Consider the following 21,739-nt stretch of genomic DNA (forward strand, 5'->3'; position numbering starts at 1 on the left):
TTTTAACTCATTCACTGCCATTCACGGATTTATTTGGCAATTGCCAAATATCACATAGAATGCCCTTTCCAAATTGTTCGGGTTTTGTTTTTTCATGCTTGAGTGCCGATAAAGCGCTGGTATGTATTGCATTGTATTTTGGACAGCCAAACTCATATAAAACTTACATAAATTAGGAATTAGGAGTAAGGAGTAAGCAAAGCGATCCAGGCAATCGGTGACAACTGATCGCTCTGACTGATTAGCTTATGCAAATCAGCGAATGAGACAGGAATAGATGATGACATGCTACTCAAAAGCCAAGTCACAATAAATAAAATGACATTATCAAGTAAATTAAGATCAACAAAACATTGTTTGGGATTTTATTCATGAAATCCTGACTGTGGATTTTATGATAACCATTGTTTCTCTGGCCCTGAAGATGTTATGAGCACTCAACGATCACCCCGTGGCCATGGCCAGAGAGCTGTTGCATCATGAAAAAAATAGCGATGTGTGTATTTATGCATCCTAACAATTGTCCAAATGTTCCTCCAGATTTCCATCCCGATGAAGTTTACAGGCAACGGTCACGTGCAGTTGCATCCGCCCAAGAGCCTGGAGGAACTGAAGGCCTACACGGACTTGTCTCTGTCCCTGCAGAGGCCTGAGGGCAGGGGTGATGGAAGACGCAGGCGCAAGCAGACCGCAGACAAAGGAGACATGTTTGTCTTGTACCTTGGCAACAAGGATGTGCGTATAGGGGGGGCAGGAATCCCGTTGGATTAATTGAAATCATGAACACATACCCTTTTTTTAGCCCTCCAAGAACTATATCGGCATGGTCCTGAGGGACAACGTTCTATACGGCGCCTACAAGTTGAACGGCTTGGAACACGTGATGAAAACGGACTCCATCACCACATCTCCTTCTGAGCCAGCCAAGTTTGATAAGGTCGACCTGCACAGGTAAAGTGACAAAGTTGTGCACCCTCCAACAGTGCAGAAGAATTTACTTAGTCGCAAGAAAAAAACAATGTCATGGTGTATTTTTTCTCGCAGAAATTTAATTTATACAGTATTAATACTATTGCAGTTCTCTGTGCTGTATATCATTTCACATCCACAAAATTGATTAGTCCTCCTCACATTGTAATATGTTCAGTGATGTGACAGTGAAAGTCCTCTGGATTTTCCTGAAAATTCCTCCCGAAAATGTAGGAAAAATTGCCTAAAATGAATCCGGATCTGAATTGACAACAATGAAAAAACACATTTGAGTACGTTTTTAGCTTTCACGAGCATCACCATGTTGAGGCTCGAACACTAATGACAATAACACCCCTCCCTCACATTCTCTTGTCCTTGCCATATTTAGGAAATTTTGACATTCTGGCAAGAACGGAATTGTATTCCGGTGTACAAGGCACATCTAGAAGCATTGAAAAAAAGTGAAACCAAAAAAAATCTCAAGTAAATTACAATCCGATATTTTTGTCTGTAAAATGGACTCAATATTATATTACTCTAAAATTTCACTGTGGTTAGATCGGGACAAAATATAATTTTTGCCAAATACCGTATTTTCCAGAGTATAAAGGTGCACCTAAAAGCCTTCATTTTGTTCAAAAGTTGACGCTGCGTCTTACATGCAGGTGCGCCTTATATGTGAAGTAATATTGAGCCACAACAGGTCTTGCAACTAGTGTCAGCAGCCAACGATTCCATTTCCCTTCATAGAAGAAGGCATGCGTAACGCCAGCCTCTACTGTAGCACCTTATAACATGGTGTACCTTATACTGTTTGTATGTATACTGTTTGTATATTTATATATTATATTTGGAAAACAGTTTTCATTCATTGATGGTGCGCCTTATATATGGACAATAGGGTTTTTGAATCATGGTTTGTGTAAACTAATTCATACGTGATCAGTCATTCAGTTACGTCCCCAGCAAACAGGTAATGCAAACACGGCTTGAGGAGAAGTTGAACGGAGGTTGTTGTTTTTTTTTTTTTTTCATTTTCTGATTTCAGTATTTTTTTTCATACATGCACTCAAATCATGCTGAGTTGTTTACTTGTTGTCATTTAGAATTTATCAAGATGCAGAGTTGATCCTCACCAAAGACTTCACATCAGACACTCCTGGGGTTCCAAGTGTGGGTGGTGTGCGAGGAGACGAAACCAAAAACCTTCTGGACCTCACCCCAGAAGATTTAGTTTTCTATGTGGGAGGCTATCCGTCCAACTTCACGGTGAGCTTCCGACACCAGCCCTTCCGACGAGGAGGCCACAGTCCCAACATGGTGTCAACTCAAGTGCTTTTCGTTTTCTCTTTCCATCTGTCGCTCCTCCCCAGCCGCCGGCGCCTCTCAACTATCCTATGTACAAAGGGTGCATCGAAATGGCCTACTTGAATGATCGAGTTGTCAGCTTGTATAATTTCCTGCACAAAGACAACATTAATGTGGAGACTCCATGCAAGAGGTTGGTCCTCGTTTCTATGCAAATTCATCTTCTCTCAAAATTTGATATTATTTTTCTGCACATTTACACAATTTTAACAAATTACCAATGTAATGTTAATACATGCCATTTTGAGGGTCTCCTGAAAAGTGATCATTTTAGAAATAATACAGATGTCACCAGGCGCCAGTCTTCAATTTTAAGATTTGGTTTTATTTTTGCAATACTGAAAAAAATACTGGGGAGAAAAAAACTTTTATTGACCATTAAGACGTTTGTTTGTTTGTTTGTTTGTTTGTTTGTTTGTTTGTTTGTTTGTTTGTTTGTTTGTTTGTTTTTGTAAAAAGGATTTAACCGCTGGCCAGAGTTGCACATTCACACAATAAAAAATGTTGTCTTCACATTATGCAACTTTTTTATTAAACTTTTTTTTTCATTAGTTTTATAAACAGTTAAAAAAGGAAAACATGGTCCCATGTTCAACTACATTGAACATCATTTGTTCCGATCATCAAAACAGAATATACATCACATAACCATTTCGATAAAATGTTTTGCTATTCTTGCACTTCCACATATGCATTGTCCTGTACACTGTGCCATATGAGAAAGAAAAAATGAAATAAAAATGAGAAATGCACACATTATGTAATTTTAAAGAAGTGTTTTAAAGCTTTTATTTTGTTTGGTATTTCCAATACTTTTCAATGAACATACACAGATTAGTGATGCCCCACCCCAAAAATCAAATGTTCCATAATTTACTGCCATTTATTTATTTCCGATAAGTAGTACAACAATTTTTTTTTATCAAATTCCAAATAGTTTATCAAATTCCATGATGTATAAAATGCAGAATAATAAAACATTGTTAGAATTATTGTGATTATGATGATATGATGATGTAACTCGTGATGATGAGGATGATGACGCGGATTATCACAAGTAGTTTATATGTTAATTTTCTTACAAAATACAACAAGCCGCTTTAAACAATCCAGCAATATTTCCAATATTTCCCCCCCACTTTTGATCTCTAAATTCCGGATTACTTTCATGTGCACAGGTATGTTTCTCCATTGGGCTTTTATTTTGAGGGAACCGGGTATGGCCGTGTGAATATAGACAAAAGAGCAGCAGTCCTGCTCATCGGCATGTCCGTCCTGACACATTCAGAAAATGGGCTGCTCTTGTACATTGGTAGTGAGGTAAGGTGCCACCTTTTTTCCCTCTTCATCTATCTACATTGCTAAAAGTTTTTTGATAGTCTTACAATATGAGCTTCAAAACTTGAGAATATGCCGATTATTATTTTTATGATTTGTAAACAATGTGATTAGAATTTTGATGGGGGTGACAGAAAATGGCCCTCAACTTTCTCCTCTCTTCCACGCCAAAGGACAATTACTTCACCGTGACCATGGAGAAGGGCGTTGTCCACCTTCGGAGCAACTTGCTACAAGAGCCTGCCACAAATAATTTGAAAACATTCCCGGTAAGGCAAAGCTTCTCTACTTATCAACGCTGCCATTATAATAGTAAGTGACGTACTTAATTTTTTGATGGATTCTTTTCTAGAAACGCGACTGGGTGGACATACTCATCATCATAACCAACAAGGGGAAGTTTACAGTCCGTATTGCCAATAAAGAGGTGGCCACGGCCCAAGCTCAGTTCACCACCGTTGATTTTAAAGATTATTATATTGGCGGTGCGCCCTTAAAAATGCGGGAAAGGTATGTACATCAGATTCCGGCTTCTTGCGACACGGAGGAAAATTTGGCGTCACGCTAACTCGGCTCTCTGCTGACAGGCATAACATCACCATGCAAGCCTTCAAAGGCTGCTTGAACAATGTGAAGCTCAACCAAAATTTTAAACTCATCGATGTGAAAGTGGGCATTAGCAAAGGTTGTCCCAAAGATTCTCTGGTAAGTCACTTTAACACTTTTTCATTTAAATGGCATGTGAAATATGGGAAGGGCCTATGAGGTCATGGGTTTGAACTGGCCTCCCTCCCTGTGTGGAGTTTGCATGGTCTCCGCGGGCCTGCGCGGGTTTTCTCCGGGTACTCTGGTGGAACTCCCACAATTCAAAAAGATGCATAACAGGCTGATTGAACACCCTAAATTTTCCATAGGTGTGAGCGTGAATGTTTGTCAATGTGTGCACTGCGATTGCCAATAAATACAAAAACCCCTAATAAATGCATGTAAATTATGGAAACTATTTGAATAATCCACCCTTGATTTTGGTGCTATTTTTGATTATTAGGCTGTTTAGGGAGTAATCGTTTAAAATCAAGCAAATATTGAAAGTATGAGAGAAAAAAAAAGCATTTAATAAATTGATGCATGTTTTGAATAGGACCAACTGCATCATCTGGTCATATAAAAATACAATGGGAAGCGGTGTGCTGCGTAGAGGCATACCATTTCGGTTTCAAGGTACAAACACAAAGCGCCTTGCTTGGACTGAGGAAAATCAGTGTTTGTATCATTGAAATGCCCAAAAGCTTGATAGAAATAAGCCTGCATGGAATAAAATGATCTCCGTATGCTTGATATTGATTTTGATTGAATTGTGCATGCTCGTTCTCACGCAGACTTCTCGAAAAGCGGAGTTCAGCCCGGGAAGCTCCTTGTCGGCTGATCTGTCAGACTTCAGCCTGGCCAACGACGTCTCGCTCTCCCTGGGCTTCATGAGCACCGACAACGACGGCATCCTCCTGCAATCGAAAAAAGCCGTCAGTCTCTGGAAATTGGAATTAAGACGTCAGATTGCTTTCAATCGCTGATTCTGAATGCTTTCTTTTCTCTCACGCAGTCAAACGGCATTCATCTGGCTTTACAAAACGGCAACGTGATTGTGTCTTTTAATAACAAGCAGTGGATTTCCAACAAGAAATACAACGATGGCCACTGGCATTATTTGACCGTGTCCAGAAAAGCTGGCAGGTATAAAATCTGAAGTTAATCCATGGCAATCTGGAATTCTAATGGACGCAAACAAATCCTTTCGATTGGAGAATATTTTGACAAAAAGAGGGCAGATTTGTATTTTTGACCGAGCGTAAGGATAATAATTATAGTGACACACAGGAGCTGCATGCTTTGAATGAGTATAAAACGAACATCTTGTGGATGAATATTTGCTAAAAGAATGAAACCCAAGGCCCTTGATTTATTAGAGTTCCGTAATCTATCACTAACAGGCAAGTCACAGAAACTATTGATATGTAAAACACCTTTGCCTGTATTAATAGTTAAAACTGTAAAGATACCAGAAAGTGTCTTTTGTTTCACAAAAAAATCACTTCATGAGATTCCACTTTGAAAATAAATGGCTTGAATATTATCTCATTTTGAGGGATTTGTGGATGAGGCAATGCCGCTCTTGGGTTCTATTTTTCCGAAAGAGAAATAACTTGCAGTAAAGTTCAAATTCAAAATGTAGTACTTATCCATTACAGATTGGGTGACCTCTAGTGGATTTTTTTTTTTGAATGAGCAAAACAAAATTGCTCAGTATCTTCCTGAATAATTCAACTGTGACTGAAATTAACAACGTTCTTTTCATGACACACTTGTGTGGTTGGGTAAGAGCAGTAGACTGTAAATGTACTTTAAACTAACTGGATCCAACCACCTGCTGAGATAAAATGGAGTCAATTCAACATTTACTGTATGTACGTATATATATTTTTACAGCATAGGTGTCCTGCTTTGACACCCTAAATCAAAACTAACGCATATTAACGGTTGTTTGGATGGCTCCCTACAGGACGGAGATTGTGATTGATGATGACGACAGCGCCGTGGAGCAAAGCAAAACCGTTTCTGTGGCCGACACAGGGGGCTCTGTGATTTTGGGACAAGACAAGTTCAAAGGCTGCATCTCCAACCTTTACACCAGACGGTGATTGCCGTTGGAGAGCCACGTTGGCTGTGCCTCGTTGCGTGTTTTTAATAGCGTGTTTCTTTTTACATCTCCAGGCCCAACCGTAGGTACAAGCCTGAGGACTTCACTGACTTCAAGTCGTCGGGAGACGTCCTGGTGGACGTATGCACTCCCGACAGTCCTGTCCAACAGATGCTCAATCATATGCCCAAGAAGGTGAGCGTAGCTCTTGCGCTCTGTCAATGCTAAAGCGGGACACAAATGCTAATTTGCAAAATGTGTGGCTTTGTAAATCTGACCCTGCTTCCAAAAGTGAAAATCTGTCCTCTAGAAAAGGTGTTTAATTGCTTATGGATGACGTGTACTATTGCTGTTTAAATGAAACTTCAGCAACAACATACAGTACTTCATTGGAACCAACCTGGAAAATTCTAAAGCCTGAGTTTTTAGTTAATACCCACAGATAATTTCCCTCAAACGCTATCAATTCTGCATGCGAGCGACTTGGTGTGAGCCATGGTTAACAGAAACTCCTGCACGAGTGTGCTCACTGTTTAGATGAATTTTTCTTGTTTTAACGCTCAGCAATCATTTCTATGGCGGCCATTTTCAGCAACACAGATGAAGTCCTTAACATCAGCGTTTCTGCCACCGAGTTCCACATAACCGCAAAAATATAAGGCCCATCCCTGGTGCTTATGGTGGTCGAAATGTATGCCTTGATATGTTTGACGGACGTTATTTTGCTGCCTTATTTCCAGAGATGAAGGAGAAGGAGGAGCCAAAAGACCTGCTGACAGGAGTCTAACCCTAACACTGTACCACACTTCTTTTTGCTGTCATTCATTTAATAAAAGCAACACGTTGCATGAACCTATGGACCTTCATAACTCATTCCTAATATAATAAAATAAATATTCAACATTGTTTTTTTTTCAGATGTTCCTATGCCTAAACAACACTTATAAATAATAAGCCTGAATGAAATCCTCTCATTGTCTCTTTCTTCCATGTTAACAGTAACATACAAATACTCCAATAATGCAAATACTGCACTATTTTGATTATATTAAAGTAGATATTAACATGGTTCACTTGCCTGACTTATGCACGTAGCTTGGGTTGAATTCCCTCAGTGATGATAAGATTGGGGGAGTGAAAATGGATGGATGAATATGAAGTAAACATTTGTTTTTCACCTCATCACTCCTCATCACCCTCATGTCATGTCCATTTGACCAAAAAAAAAAAAACATTTTTATTGGTGTCTTTGCTGAAAGACCTCTTCCAAATATAAATCATAAAATATTTTCAGAATATTGATAATTTCTAATTAAAAATGTTTGGAAGAATTTACTTTTTGTTTAAGTAACAATATATGACAGCCTTACAAGGAATCACCAGATAAGGTTGAGATAATTTGTTTATAAATGCTTTTGAATCCCAAGTGGGTAAAGATATCCAATTTCAGTGTGTCTGGATTGCATTGCATAAACAAAACAGATATGATCAGTGATGGTGGATTGTCATGGTGTGAAACACGAGCTGCTATCTGCTGGAAATAACAAAAATAAACATCCCTGGCTTTCTTAAAGGCAATTCTCTTTTGGACTATATTGTTCTATACACATGTTTTTTTTCACACCTCATACAGAGTATAAAGTGGAAAATAACACATTTAATGCCGTTTTGCATTTTTTTCCACCGGGTATAACAACCACAGTCAGAACTAATCAGTTACAATTAGCATATATATATATATATATATATATATATATATATATATATATATATATATATATATATATATATATATATATATATATATATATATATATATATATACACACACAGTGGGACCTCAACTTACGAACTTAATTGGTTCCCAGATAGAGTAAGGCGAAAAGTGTGTATCTCAAAAAAAAATTCCCATAGAAAACATTTAAAATGGGAATAATCCGTTTCCGGGTTTCCATAAAATATACTTTTCAACTAAATAAGCCTTAAAACTACACACAACAGACCTTATTCTATGTATAATAAATGTGCTATTGTATTGTAATGAAAGAAATACACTGCATTGTATCATAAAGTCACTTTATTTACATTTGTGATGGTCATTTATGGCTTGATGGAATGGCATTGGAGGTCGAAGGTCAAAGGGAATTGCTGTTTGGAAAGAGAGGCGCATTACATGACGACTGTAATTAAAGAAATAAACTGTGCTGTAAAATAAAGTTTTATTTACCTTTTTGATGGTCGTTGATGGCTTGTGGAAGGAGAGTCACCTTCCATAAGGACTGTTGGTAACTTAACCTCTGGTGCTGTTCGGTCGTGTGCTTTCGCCGAAGATCACTCCGCCAGCCGTGGTGGGTGTGTATTATGAAAATAGTTCTTATTATAAGGTTTAATTTTCATAAATTTGACGTTTGTAAAAAAAAGTTCGTAAGTTGAGGTGTTTGTAAGTTGAGGTCTCACTGCATATATATATATATATATATATATATATATATATATATATATATATATATATATATATATATATATATATATATATATATATATATATATATATATGCTAATTGTAACTGATTAGCTATCCATTATAGAAAAAAACGATAATCAACATACAAATCAAATTGTCTTTTATTGGAGAGATATATTTTAGAAGCAAATGACACACATACAAAATTAACATTTTAAACGCATGGAAAATGAAAACAACAAAACCATTGCATCATTTTCCCCCTCTCTTCTATCTATTCATCAATCAATTACGCAATCTGTCTGTCTGTCTCTCTGTCTGTCCGTCTGTCTCTGTATATCCCCCACGCCCCATCTCTCTTTCTTCTCTTTTCTCTCTCTTCATATTTGCGAGACCGCTTAATCCTCATTTGGGTCGCGGGAGGTGTTGAAGCCTATCCCAGCCATCTTCGGGCACTGCACTAGGCGGGGGATTGGTTGGTTCCTACTTCTTTGGGAATGGAGCGCAATGGAGCGCATGTCGTCATCAGTGAGCGCTCACTAATTTGCAAATCATGTGCATCAACTTGCATGATCCCTGCTAAAATCGGTACCAAGATATTGGGTACAATTGAAAAATATGCAATAGTTTTGTCACCCTGTTTACATTCATTTCCCGGACCACTTTATCCTCATTTGGGTCGCCGAATGAGTTGGAGCATATCCCAGCCGTCTTCGGGCAGTAGGTGGGGAACACCCTGAATTGGTTGCCAGCCAATCGCAGGGCACACAGAGACAAACAACCATCCGCCACTCACACTCACACCTCGGGACAATTTTAAAGTGTTCAATCAGCCTGCCATGCATGTTTTTGGAATGTGGGAGTAAGCCGGAGGACTCGGAGAACATCCACGCGGGACCAGGGAGAACATTGCAAACTCCACATAGGGAGGCCGGACCGGGTCTTGAACTCACGACCTCTGCACTGTGAATATGTTTACATTTACAAACACTTGTTTCCTTCCAATCCATTCCTTTTGTATGATTGAAATCAAATTACTCATGTTGACATTTCATGTGGTTGTTGGAATGAAAATTTATAACACTACAGTATGTCGAATCACCTTGCAATCGTACTGTTTGTAGGACATCCCAGGAGGCCACAATGACAGGAAAGCGGTTTGTAGATTTTTTACAAGGTCCACCTTTGAATGGTGTCTTTCTACTTTTGTTGAAGGAGGCGGCAATGTCGCCTGTGATGAACGAGAGTGCGTCTCCGTGCACGGTACCGGGCCTGGTGGCAGATGCGTATCACATGGGGGGAACTGTGAGCCACTTAAGCTACAGCCTGCCGCTGCAGGTGCTGCAGCCCAGGTGAGTCCTTTAGCAATGAGATATGTGCCAAACTTTCATTTTGACCCGGCCGTTTTGAAACTCACTGCTCATCTTTCTTTCCCCTTAGGCCACACTTCTCTCTGGATATCCGGACTCGATCCCAAGATGGCTTGTTGTTCTTCGCTGCAACAAGAGGACGGAACTCTCACCTGGCTCTCTACATGTCCAAAGGGAGAATCAGACTATCTGTGGGTAAATACAATGAGATCCTCAACAGGGAGAAGTACAACGATGGAAAGTGGCATTCGGTGAGTGGACATCCAAAAAAAACGTTTTGAATTTTAATCAGAATAGTCCCCCCTTTTTTATTACTCACCTGTAATAAACTGGACTGTCTCAGAGTTCTTTATGTTCTTTATTCGCTGGTGATGTGTCCAACCCCAAGGTTTATTTTGTGATTTCCTCATTTGAGTTTCTGTTCAGGTGGATTAGTTTTGATTTTCTAGGTGTGATTTAAAATTATCCTAAATTTACGTTTTCGAATATGTTCTTTGAACGCCTCATGAGTCAAACGGCAGTAGAGAAGCCACTTAGTCCGATAGAGACCTGTCAGTAATTTGCATGAGTGTGAAATGAATTAATAAAGTATGTATGTGTATATGTATATTGGATATGCCTTTATTAGTCTTGCAGTGGAGAAATGTACATTTCACAGCAGCAAAGTGATGAAAGGAATGAAAGTAGTATATGTCTATGTCTCATGTGTATGTAAAATGTGAGAACGTACCTCCTGCAGGTGATGTTCAGTTTGGAGAAAAAGAAATTCCGCCTCGTGGTAGATGGCATAAGAGCCCAGGACGGTCAGCTCAGCGCGGCGGACGTGGCCTCCATGAAGCACTTCATGTCGCCTGTGTTCTTGGGCAGTGCCCCACCCTACCTGCACAAAGAGTTAAAGGTAGAAAACAACATACAGATCACACATTTCGAGTCAAATACTGTTTTTGCTTTTACACTTTTTGTTACTTGTAGTCCAAGAACCTCCCGAAGCAAAGCGTATCCGGCTGCGTACGTCAATTTAAAATGAACGGAGCGGCCATGCTGAATCCATCCACAAACCACGGAGCTGGACCCTGTTTCGAGGGCCACACTCAGAGGGGGGCCTACTTCTCTGGGAATGGAGCGCATGTCGTCATCAGTGAGCGCTCAGTAATCAACAGATGTCATGATGTAGTCCAAACTACAATACATCTAAATCAACTCACACATTACATACAATTCTGCTTTTAGCAATACAGTACTATATTTCAGTGGCGGGCCGTGGCTTTCATTGCTAGGCCTTCAGTAGTATAAAGTCTCAATCAATCCACACTGAAAAAAGTGTGGTGTGATTTACTACAAGTCCACTTGAGGGTACCATTAGCAAGGAAATAACTGATAGAACTTTCTTAATGATGTCCATTTTTTCTTGAAAGGTCCATCTTGAAAATGGCTTTAACAGTAAATCTCAAACCTAATTCATTTCTTTTCCTCCTTCAGCCATTGTGGGCTAACAAAACTGTGATTAAATCAACACAATATATTTGCTTATGCAGCTCGCTAACGATGCAATGTGCTATCTCTGGCAAGTCTGCTCTTGCCACTAGTGGCTTGTGATCAGAGCAGATTGGCTAGTGACTAGCCAATCATAGTTTGCGAAAACTCTGACGTTGACCAGCACCTTCGTGAAGGTGTTGGTACCCCTTTTGGGTTGCCAACTCAAAGTCTAGTTGGTTCGAACAGTTCGATCTACACTTATTTTTTTGCTACAGTGCCCGCAGAACTGATTGTGAAGGCGTCCAGGTAGAATTCTGACCCTGGTAACAAATGATGGCTGAAATGTGATTGGTTAAATGCTTTAATACGAAAACATACATCTCGAAGCAGCACATAAGCGGAAATGTAATGAAAGGAAGCTAACAGACAATTTGGAATTATTTAATAAGAATTCATGGCCAAAATATAATTAAAATCAGTCTGTGATTCAGATATTTTTAGGCCAGCAGAGAAGGCTTTGCAGTACTTAACGGTCCGCCACTGCTATATTTATAGAACCAATCGAATCAATCTGAATTCAATCAAAGAATCTCCCTCAGTTATTCAATGCTGTCAAATCACGACTCCTTCTTTGGTCTTGCAGATGATTCCTTCGCCGTGGGATCCAGTTTTGAGCTTCTGTTTAACATTCGTCCAAGGACGCTGACCGGACTCCTGCTGCACATTGGCCATTCTAGCGGAGCTCACCAAGAAATGACCATGGGGAATTATGTCAGTGTTTACCTGCTAAAAGGAGAGGTGAGGACTGACTGACAGGACTGAATACTCGGACAAAAAAAGACCTTTTTTGGGCACCAGTCACATCTTGGGTACAGTATACGTTAGGACAGTGGTTCTTAACCTGGGTTCGATCGAACCCTTAGAGTTCGGTGAGTCGGTCTCAGATTAGTCTGCAGTTAGTAGGCACAGTCATTGCAAGAAGGGTTCGGTGAATGAGCATATGAAATTGGTGGGGTTCGGTGCCTCCAACAAGATTAAGAATCACTGCGTTAGGACCTGTTCTATCGAATTTGAGATCTTTTTTTTACGGCTAGCATGGAAAGTTTGGATTATGAAATATTGTACCTGTTGAATTTTTTTTTTCTTAACTTCTATTGAGTGTTGCTACTTACACACATATACACACACACACACACACACACACATATATATATATATAAAATTGTTGGTATATTTTTAGATGGTGGCCCTAGTTAACAATGGCAAAGGGGAGTTCATGGCATCCGTTCAGCCAAAAACGACACTCTGTGATGGAACCTTTCATAAAGTTTCTGGTAAAATGCAACATTCACCACTCTTGGTTTTATTCTCTATAAACATGTGCATTGACCACTTTTCATCCAAATCTTGCAGTCATCAAAAGGAAGAATGTTGTGCAACTGCACGTGGACACAGTGGACACATACAAGATCGGACCACCATCTTCCACTGCTACTTTGACCAAATATCCCCTCTATGTGGGGGGCGTTCCTGGTGAGTGCCTGTCTATTTTACAAAGCGTTTCCACAAAGTTGGACCAAAGTATTGGGTCGCCTGTGTGCCTGAAAGTGGGATACAAGTTCTGCAGTTCTCTTGTAGAGTAGAAAAACTCTGATTCTCGTTGGGATTTCTGTGCGGTCAGAGCAGTATTGCAGGGATGCATCTGGGCTGCACCCTTGCGCCATTTTTGGTGGATCCTCCACCACAGAGGTCCACCCCTGAGACTAGTCTGCAGTTATGGGCTGCACCCTTGCGCCATTTTCACTTTTTGACAGGCACTGGTGCAACTTTGTAACTCCACTACGCCAGCACCAGCGCATGTCTATTACGATTAGCGCATTTTGCTCCATGATCCACGCCAAATATGACATACTTCTGTTAAAATAGCTTCAGAAACAAATTTTGTTAAACAGCAATTGAAAACTACCGTAATTTCCGGACTACAGAGCGCACCAGATTATTAGCCTCACCCAGTACATCTGAAAGGAAAAACCATTTTGTACATACATAAACAGCACCTGTCTATAAACTGCACGTGCCAAACTTGAAACATGAAATGTTGATAAAGACAGGCAGTACACAGAAAACATTTTAATGATATATCTTAACTTTTGTTTCAAAACAGTGCCTGTTACGCAGCAACAACACAACAAGCATTACTAAAGCAACACAGCCCGAACAAGGCTTGTTAAAAACATGCACTGAGACACGGCAGTAACAGCAGCAACACGTTAGCACTCGCGAAACGGTCTGGGTACAAAAACATAGCAAGTCACTGAGACACGGAAGAAATACGTTAGCACTCACTAACAGGGCACCTATCAGTGACTTGCGATGCACAAGTCACTTCCGAGCTTGTGCTGTCCTCTACGTCACGCAGCAGCTCGGCTTTCCAAAACCCGTTGGTGATGGTTGATTTTTTTCACAATGCTCAACGCAATCAGGAATACGGTCAGTTTTGTTAAACGATCTCTCGCCTCGGGTTATCCTAGCCTTCCTTTCAATTTGGCGGCCCACTTTTTAAATTCACAATTCACACGCCAAGTTACATTCAACTTGTGTCTCACTTTTACCTTTAGTGCTCGAGCGCCCCATGGCGGGCGTTAGAAAAAATACATAAATCGGTCGCATCGTTGAATAAACCGCAGGGTTGAAAACTTGTGACAAATGTCGCGGCTTATAGTACGGAAATTACGGTATTCGTTTTCAATCAGGGGTTTTAACTTTTGTCGTCAGCCATCATGCCTTACCTTCTATTTAGCCATAATCACCTTGCATTTTTTTTTTGTGCGTTCCAAAGTCGTGCTTGAGGATATTTTGGGCTTTCCGCCGAAAACTTATCGAAAGAGATAATTGAATATTCGTTTACCCACGGTGCATTGCAGTATTTACAGCAAACATGGAAGTTTTCAAGGTGGAGCGTGAGAACAGCAGTAAAACTAAAATACATTAAAAACAGGAAGCAAACACATTCTCGAAACGATCGAATAAGTCTGCGGACGGTTGTCACAATTTGTGACAGCAAACTGCTGTTAATGATTCGAATTCAGTGGCTAATGGGAATGATGTCAGTTGTTGCAGCACATTGGAAATCTTCAAAGCAAAGAAATGTGTTTAAGGGGACACTATTAAGAACGAATCAAACCTCTGAAGATGGAGGACACTGATTCGCTGTGGCTACCCATGAAGGGACAAGCCGAAAGGAAAATAAGAGACACTAGTAAGAAATATTGTGCTAAGTCTGTTCTCTTTGTCTTTTCAGTAATGCCGTAGAATGTCAAAATACTGGAGCACAGGATTGATTGTGTAGTAACAAAAGAAAATTGAAACTATGTGTTTATTTTATGTATGAACAAATTCTTAGACTTGAATTTCAATTGATATATGAGAAAAATAAATTTCACTCAAATAGTGGTTTTGCATTTGCAGTTTAGAAATATTATGCTCCAATGAATGTATTTTGGTTTATTTCAATCAGTTTTGTACACTTCAGCAATCTCGTTAAATCAAGCCCCAACAATTTTGGAAATTGGCCCCCTTTTCAGACACAAGAGGGGCCAACTGGCCCCCTCTTTTATTTCCCAGATGCATCCCTGGTATTGGCAAAAAAAGACATGCCATGGGTTAAAAAGTGATTATTTGTTTTTGTATATGATAAAGCAAAGACACACTTTCTTAGAGAACAGCAACGACATGAGAATTTACTGGAAAATGTCATGTTAACATGTTACATAAATAAATGATGCAATGGTATTATCAGTTAGGGTTTTTGTAAGTCTTTTCCCACCAAACACATCAAAACGTCACTTTTCGGACCTATCATTTTTGAGCACTGGGCACCAAATAAAAGCCCTTTTCGCATATTGTTCCCAGGAAGTTGGAAGCGTACAAAGCAGCACAGTTCAATGCTATGTGGCCTCTGTCACACAGTAAAACGAAAAGACTATTATGAATTGAAATGCTTCACAGGCCACATTTTTATCATTCTACACAGATGAGATTTCATTGCTGCGGACGCCGCCCGTCACCACGTCCTTTGTGGGCTGCATCCAGGACATGAAGGTCAATGGGGAGTCCGTCGTGTTCGCCAGATTACCCTTGGTGGTCGGGCCTGTCAACCTCAAGGAATGTCCAGGCTGAAGCACAACTGCAGCATTTTAAAAAAAAGGCCAAAACTTGGGACCACCTCCAAACAACGATGTGCAATCTGTAACCAAGAGGACGGAGAATGTGTTTGTCTCACTATGTACGGTGAGGTGTGCGTGCGTGTGCGTGCGTACGTACTTATGCATGTATTTATTTTAAAATCATGTACAGCGCCAACTCATGAATGCATCTACTCTTTTTTTTACGGATGGGTAGTTGCAGAAGGTGAGGTATGTGGGCTGCATTACATAACACAGCACTTTAAGATCCTTTATGATACACCAACTAGTTCAGAGCGTACCCTGCCTACTGCCTGAAAACAGCGGGTATGGCTCCAGCACACGCCACAATCCTCATGAAGAGAAACAGATTAGAAAGTGTCTGTGTGTGTGTGTGTGTGTGTGTGTGTGTGTGTGTGTGGTCCTTGGAGATTACAAATGGTTGTACCTAAATATGTACGTATCAATATTGTGCAGTTGATGGTGCTCGTTACTTTTCCCATTAGGCATGTTTGATTCCCTTTTGCATTATTAAGGTCTCCACAAAGGCTAAGAAATCATATTTCTGACATTTTTATGCATTCCTTTTGCATGCATTCTTCCGAGTGGTTCTCGATGTGGTTTACATTGGACAACAGTGTGTCCTGAGTAGAGTTGAAATGGAACAATACACACCCCAAAAAAGATATTGACGCATGATTCAGACAGTGTTTACGTCTGAGGGCAAAAGAGAAAAAAGGCTGAAAATAAATACATTACAATTGGAATTTGGGGGGGGATAAATTTAAAACTTGCATTCCTGTTTTGTAACAGATGGTTTGTAAAGCATTTTGTAATATCACCAATTAAATTACTTCATAAATTATTTATGAAATCTATGTGCTTTTCTTACTATTGGATCAAAAATGGATACATATATATATACATATATATATATACACATATATATACACGTGTGTATATATATATATATATATATATATATATATATATATATATATATATATATACACACACACATATATATATACACATATATATGTATATGCTGCCAAGTTCTATGGGTCAACTGTGTTCACAAAGCTGGACCTGCGCCATGGCTACCTCCAGGTTCCCCCTGCACCCAGACAGTCGCAACCTTACAGCCTTTGTAACGCACATGGGGGTTTTCCGTTACACACAGATGCCTTTTGGCCTCAGCTCTGCCGCCAGATCATGGCCACCATCTTCGCAGGCATCCCAGGTGTGGTCGTGTACCTGGACAATATCGTAGTGCATGGTGCGTCGGGTGACCAACATGACGACCGCCTCTCCAAGGTGCTGGATGTGCTGGCTCGCCACAACCTCACCCTAAATAGGGAGAAGTGCATCTTTACGGCATCGGCTATTGAGTTTGTGGGATTTCGCCTGACAGCCGATGGCCTAAGTCCAATACACTCAAACATAGAAGCAGTACTGCGCCTGCCAGAACCCTCATGCCCTGCAGAATTATCCTCTTTTCTCGGCATTACAGCCTTCTACTTGCGTTTCCTCCCGAACTACTCCAATACGACCATCCCACTTCGGGCCCTCCGAAAGCAGAACACCCTTTGGTCATGGAGACCAGCATGCTCGGCAGCTGTTTGCCGACTCAAGACACAGCTCACCTCCCCACCAGTACTCGCCCATTTTGACCTAGACAGCCCAACATTCGTGACTTGTGACGCATTCCAACACTTTGGTTGGGGCTGTGCTGTCCCCAACCATCATTGGACAGAGCGCCCAATAGCGAGGTCGCACACTTCAACTGAGCAAAAGTACTCTGTTGGGGAGAGGGAGGCCCTAGCCTGTGTGTGGGCATGTGAGAGGTGGCACATGTACCTGTATGGCCGTCACTTTACACAAGGCTCTCACAGCCTTGTTGACAACAACTGGGCCACGACATAAGCCGCTGCGGTTGTATAGGTGGACTGAGAGATTGCAGGCTTACAATTTCTCCACCCAGTTTACACCAGGACGAGACAATGTGGTGGCGGATTTACTTTCCCGTGCCACCCCCAGTCCTACACTGGACACTCAACGGGATTCCTTTGAACGCGGTTTGATCCTCATGCTCCACACGCCCCTCCTATCTACTGTGTCACTGAAGAACTGCAGGCAGCATCCGCGGAAGACCCAACACTGACCAAGCGCCGGACTTTCATTCGAGAGGGTTGGCCCAAGAAGGTCCCTGAGCAACTTGCACCCTTCCACCGGGTCAAGGATGAACTTTCATGTTGGAATGACGTCTACGTGGCTCGGGGGCTTTGTACTGTGGTTCCAGTCACCTTGAGGCCCAGTCACCCCCAGGCCAACAGGGGGGTAGAAAGGTTCAACCAAACTTTGAAGACTGGACTCAGAGCACACCTGGCAGACGGCCTCCCATTCTCTTCTGCACTACATAACACTCTGTTGCACTACAGAGCAACACCTCATTCCACAACAGGCGCCTCCCCAGCTTTCCTGATGCTGGGACGTGAACTGCAACTTCCCCTTGACCGCCTCCGTCCTCCTGCTAGAGCCACACCAAGGTCGGAGTCTTCTTCAGCCAGCAAAGTGGCCAATGAGCAGCAGCGCATGAAGCGGCAATTTGACAAGAAGCACCGGGCGAAGCAACCCACACTTACTGTGTTGGACTGGGTCCGCATTCGCCGCCCCAACCGCTCCCACAAATTGGACTCATTCTGGACAGCACCAGGCCAGATTGGATTGGATTTGCCTTTATTAGTCTCACAGTGGAGAAATTTACATTACCGCCCAACTTAGACCGGCCACATTCCGTCTAACTGACGGGTCGCGTTGGCATGCCAGCCGCCTCAGGAGAGTGGCATCACCGACCCCTGACCCAGACCTCTCAAACAACAACGTTGACCTTCCTGTCACATGGTCGACAACAGCAGTGAGACACCTTGAAGAGCGTGGTGAACCAGCCGTGCCTGTGGGACCAGAGCCTCGACCAGAGCCTCGGCCAGCTCGCGTCCGCGGTATTTAGATGACTATATCACAGCCAAAACAAACATGCGTATCATACCTCTGAAGATGGAGGTTACTGATTCGCTGTGGCGAGCCCTTGAAGGGAAAAGCCGAAAGGAAAAGAAGAAGAAGAAGATCACAGACTTCTAATGTTCTGATCCCAGCCGGTGCTTAGCCTATTACGTGGCAGAATGACCCACAAGGCTAAGCGGGGAAACCGGCAGTCTACCCGATTTCCCTAGTTCCTCTAGTTTCCCTAGAGGGGGGTAAATGTAGTATATGCCACACTGCCACATGACGTTATGTGGGTGTCGTAAAACAGGGTTGGTATACTTACCAGTTGAGTCACAAAATATATACACGAAGACATGAAATAATGAATACACACATAAAGCAATCAAACAAACAAAAGAATACAGATACAAACCCTCAATGCAAACATGACAACTGACACGTAAAGTATTGGCCATGTGATCAAAAACCGCATGCGCTTGATGAGCGATTCCCATTTTAAGGCATCGCTGACACACAACTATGATGTAGCAAAAGAAAGCAAGTTAGCAACCCGCCCCAGCCTCACTTTCTGACACACCAAAATTAGAACGGCCGCGAATCAAGCAAACACTGCGCGCTGTGCCCACATTTTATGAATTACGAACAATGCAACGAACAAGACCCTAATGCAACAACCAAACACAAAATGACAATTTCCCACCACAACTGCAGGGTTTCGGAAGCGGCAGAGGCAAGCAGCAATTGCGACAATGTCGAAAACAAAGGCAGACTTAAAATCAGCGGCGTGAGAACAAGCTCCAACAAACGAACCGGTGACAAACGAGGGCGATGCACATCGAGGTACGGCAAGAGACAATATAAAATAAGTGTCCACACAACTGTGCAACAGAATGCACCAAAGTCATTCGTTGACGTAACACAAGATCGACGAATTGCCACAGCGTTCACTGAAAACTGGAGATTATGTACAGTACTTCTGGGTGGTGTTCCTTTTCCGGTGTCTGAGGAGTGTGTTATTTGATTGGCGGAATATAAACCACGGTTTTTTGTGATTTCACAGAAAAGGAAGTACACTTTACGCATGCGCATGTTTTGTTTCCGTATTGCAATTGTCAGGAGAGTCGTTAGGGAATTACGGCTCTTTTTAGAGAGCTGTTTCTTTTGGCTCGGCTCGGCTCACCTAAAAGATCAGGCTCTTGCGGCTCCCAAATCGCTCCTGAGTTTTTGTGCTGTTGCTTAAATGTTGCTTAAATTAATGTACTACCAAAATATACAATACAGCAGTGACGTGCAGTCAGGGGAGGCAGGTGTCACCTGTCATGAGTTGTACTTTAACGTTCTTTTCCATTTAACTTCACCATTTTTTGATTTTTTTTTCAAAATCGATGAATTTTCACATTTACCTTTCAAATACTAAGTGGTGATGAGCGGTGAGGCAGTAGTCGGCTGAGCCTCACCATGGATTGCGCAATCACTATGATAACGTGTTGGTTTGCTCTGCAGTATGACCGCATTGCTGTCCCTCTGCATATCGCTATTAAAGTTTTCAAAAGCTTTTAGTGTATGAATTAAATTTCTACAGTTTAGCTTGTGTATATAATGTACAGTCGCTGTACATTATAAACACTGTACTACAGTGTTTATTTTATTTTTTATCAAAACTGTGTGCATAGGTAAGGCACACAGTTCTCCTGCCTCATAACAGGGGGCGCTGGTGATTAGAGATTCTTCTTGCGACTCCTGGGCTGCAGAATAATAGAATTAGTGACAGCAAGCTACAGTAAACAGTTAGCAAGTTAAGTGCAACCATCCAGTCATTTTTTTCATGTTGATTGGCCTTATTTTCAGAATGGTGGATTACATATCTAAATTGAAAGAATTTTCTCAACTGGACTTTCAATCGAAGCAGGAGATAATAATTAAAGGAAGACCAAAACTGGACTGTATAGCTCACAAACGGTGAGGGATGAATGTAAATCTCCTGGACAGCTTCTCAGCTTTTTGGCCAAGAAGGAACTCATTGAAACTATTCATGAAGCGACAAGGTTGCTCCAGCTTGTGCTCACTCTTCCAGTTACTACAGCATCAGTGGAGCGGTCATTTTCAGCACAAAAGACAAAAACAGTCGAAACAGGACTGACCGAGGACGACTTTCTTCACTGGCAGTGATCTCCATTGAGACAGAGAGACTTGGACTTCATTTATAAGTAAAGGTAACACGATAATAAAGTTTTTTTAATTCTTTTTTTTCTATGCTACAGTTTGTATGCAGTCTATAAAGAATGCTGACATGACATTTTAAGCAAAACACGTTAACTGTTGCCAATGAAATGGTGAATAAGCTACTCTGTGGAGTTCAAATGTTTGTAAATCTGACTGTGATGACGTCAGTACCTCACCAGCCATGAACCTCACCGCACGTCACTGCAATACAGTATATTTAAAAAAACGGGACACTTGTACTGTAAATATGGGTTGATGCAATACAGCTACATATATCAATATGACTTTCTTGATACTTTCACTATGTAGTTTTTATTAAACGGTTTTGCATATTTACAATATACAGATGACATTTTTATTTTACTATGCTTAGAATATCCTGTTTTCCGTCACCCCATCCCCTTTCAAATTGCTGCTGTGGACTGAAAATTTCCCCATTGTGGGACGAATAAAGGTTTTGTGATTCTGATTCTGATCATTTTTAAAATTTATGACTTTATTTATATTCCGGTGTGTGTGTGTGTGTGCGTGTCATTCACTCACAGGTGTTGCGGAATCGGTCCCTATAAACTGCTCCCTATTAAGAGCCGGCTCCAATCGTTCACTTCAAAGAGATGTCTCTAAGAGAGCCGGTTCCTTCGCG

At 41.2% G+C, this 21,739-nt stretch overlaps 1 protein-coding gene and 1 long non-coding RNA gene across 3 annotated transcripts in view; one reads left to right on the top strand and one right to left on the bottom strand.

Annotated features, from left to right (window-relative positions):
- The window catches only part of LOC148891801 (laminin subunit alpha-3-like), a 120,180-nt gene extending 103,448 nt beyond the window's left edge, over window positions 1–16,732 (top strand). The window contains exons 55-74 of the mRNA XM_089008182.1: window positions 541–735; window positions 803–951; window positions 2,079–2,241; window positions 2,346–2,473; window positions 3,519–3,660; window positions 3,852–3,947; window positions 4,031–4,188; window positions 4,266–4,383; window positions 5,058–5,198; window positions 5,279–5,409; window positions 6,236–6,370; window positions 6,448–6,568; window positions 10,053–10,189; window positions 10,278–10,458; window positions 10,947–11,105; window positions 11,180–11,345; window positions 12,327–12,481; window positions 12,924–13,017; window positions 13,097–13,216; window positions 15,717–16,732. Of these exons, the coding sequence (XP_088864308.1) occupies window positions 541–735; window positions 803–951; window positions 2,079–2,241; window positions 2,346–2,473; window positions 3,519–3,660; window positions 3,852–3,947; window positions 4,031–4,188; window positions 4,266–4,383; window positions 5,058–5,198; window positions 5,279–5,409; window positions 6,236–6,370; window positions 6,448–6,568; window positions 10,053–10,189; window positions 10,278–10,458; window positions 10,947–11,105; window positions 11,180–11,345; window positions 12,327–12,481; window positions 12,924–13,017; window positions 13,097–13,216; window positions 15,717–15,862 (2,835 nt within the window). The 3' untranslated portion in view covers window positions 15,863–16,732. The remainder of the gene's footprint in view (window positions 1–540; window positions 736–802; window positions 952–2,078; window positions 2,242–2,345; window positions 2,474–3,518; window positions 3,661–3,851; window positions 3,948–4,030; window positions 4,189–4,265; window positions 4,384–5,057; window positions 5,199–5,278; window positions 5,410–6,235; window positions 6,371–6,447; window positions 6,569–10,052; window positions 10,190–10,277; window positions 10,459–10,946; window positions 11,106–11,179; window positions 11,346–12,326; window positions 12,482–12,923; window positions 13,018–13,096; window positions 13,217–15,716) is intronic.
- LOC148891802 (uncharacterized) lies at window positions 9,088–21,739 on the bottom strand. Of its 2 annotated transcripts, none has more exons than XR_016116430.1 (4): window positions 21,640–21,739; window positions 10,938–11,087; window positions 10,255–10,396; window positions 9,088–10,109 (listed from the first exon to the last, which is right to left on the bottom strand). It is a non-coding gene; the product is annotated as an uncharacterized LOC148891802 (long non-coding RNA). The 2 variants fall into 2 exon arrangements; XR_016116429.1 differs by lacking the exon at window positions 21,640–21,739 and adding an exon at window positions 14,030–14,155.

This window comes from Hippocampus bargibanti, linkage group LG11 (genome assembly GCF_051943395.1).
Source record: "Hippocampus bargibanti isolate YZ-2025 linkage group LG11, ASM5194339v1, whole genome shotgun sequence".
In the NCBI taxonomy this organism is placed as follows: domain Eukaryota; kingdom Metazoa; phylum Chordata; class Actinopteri; order Syngnathiformes; family Syngnathidae; genus Hippocampus; species Hippocampus bargibanti.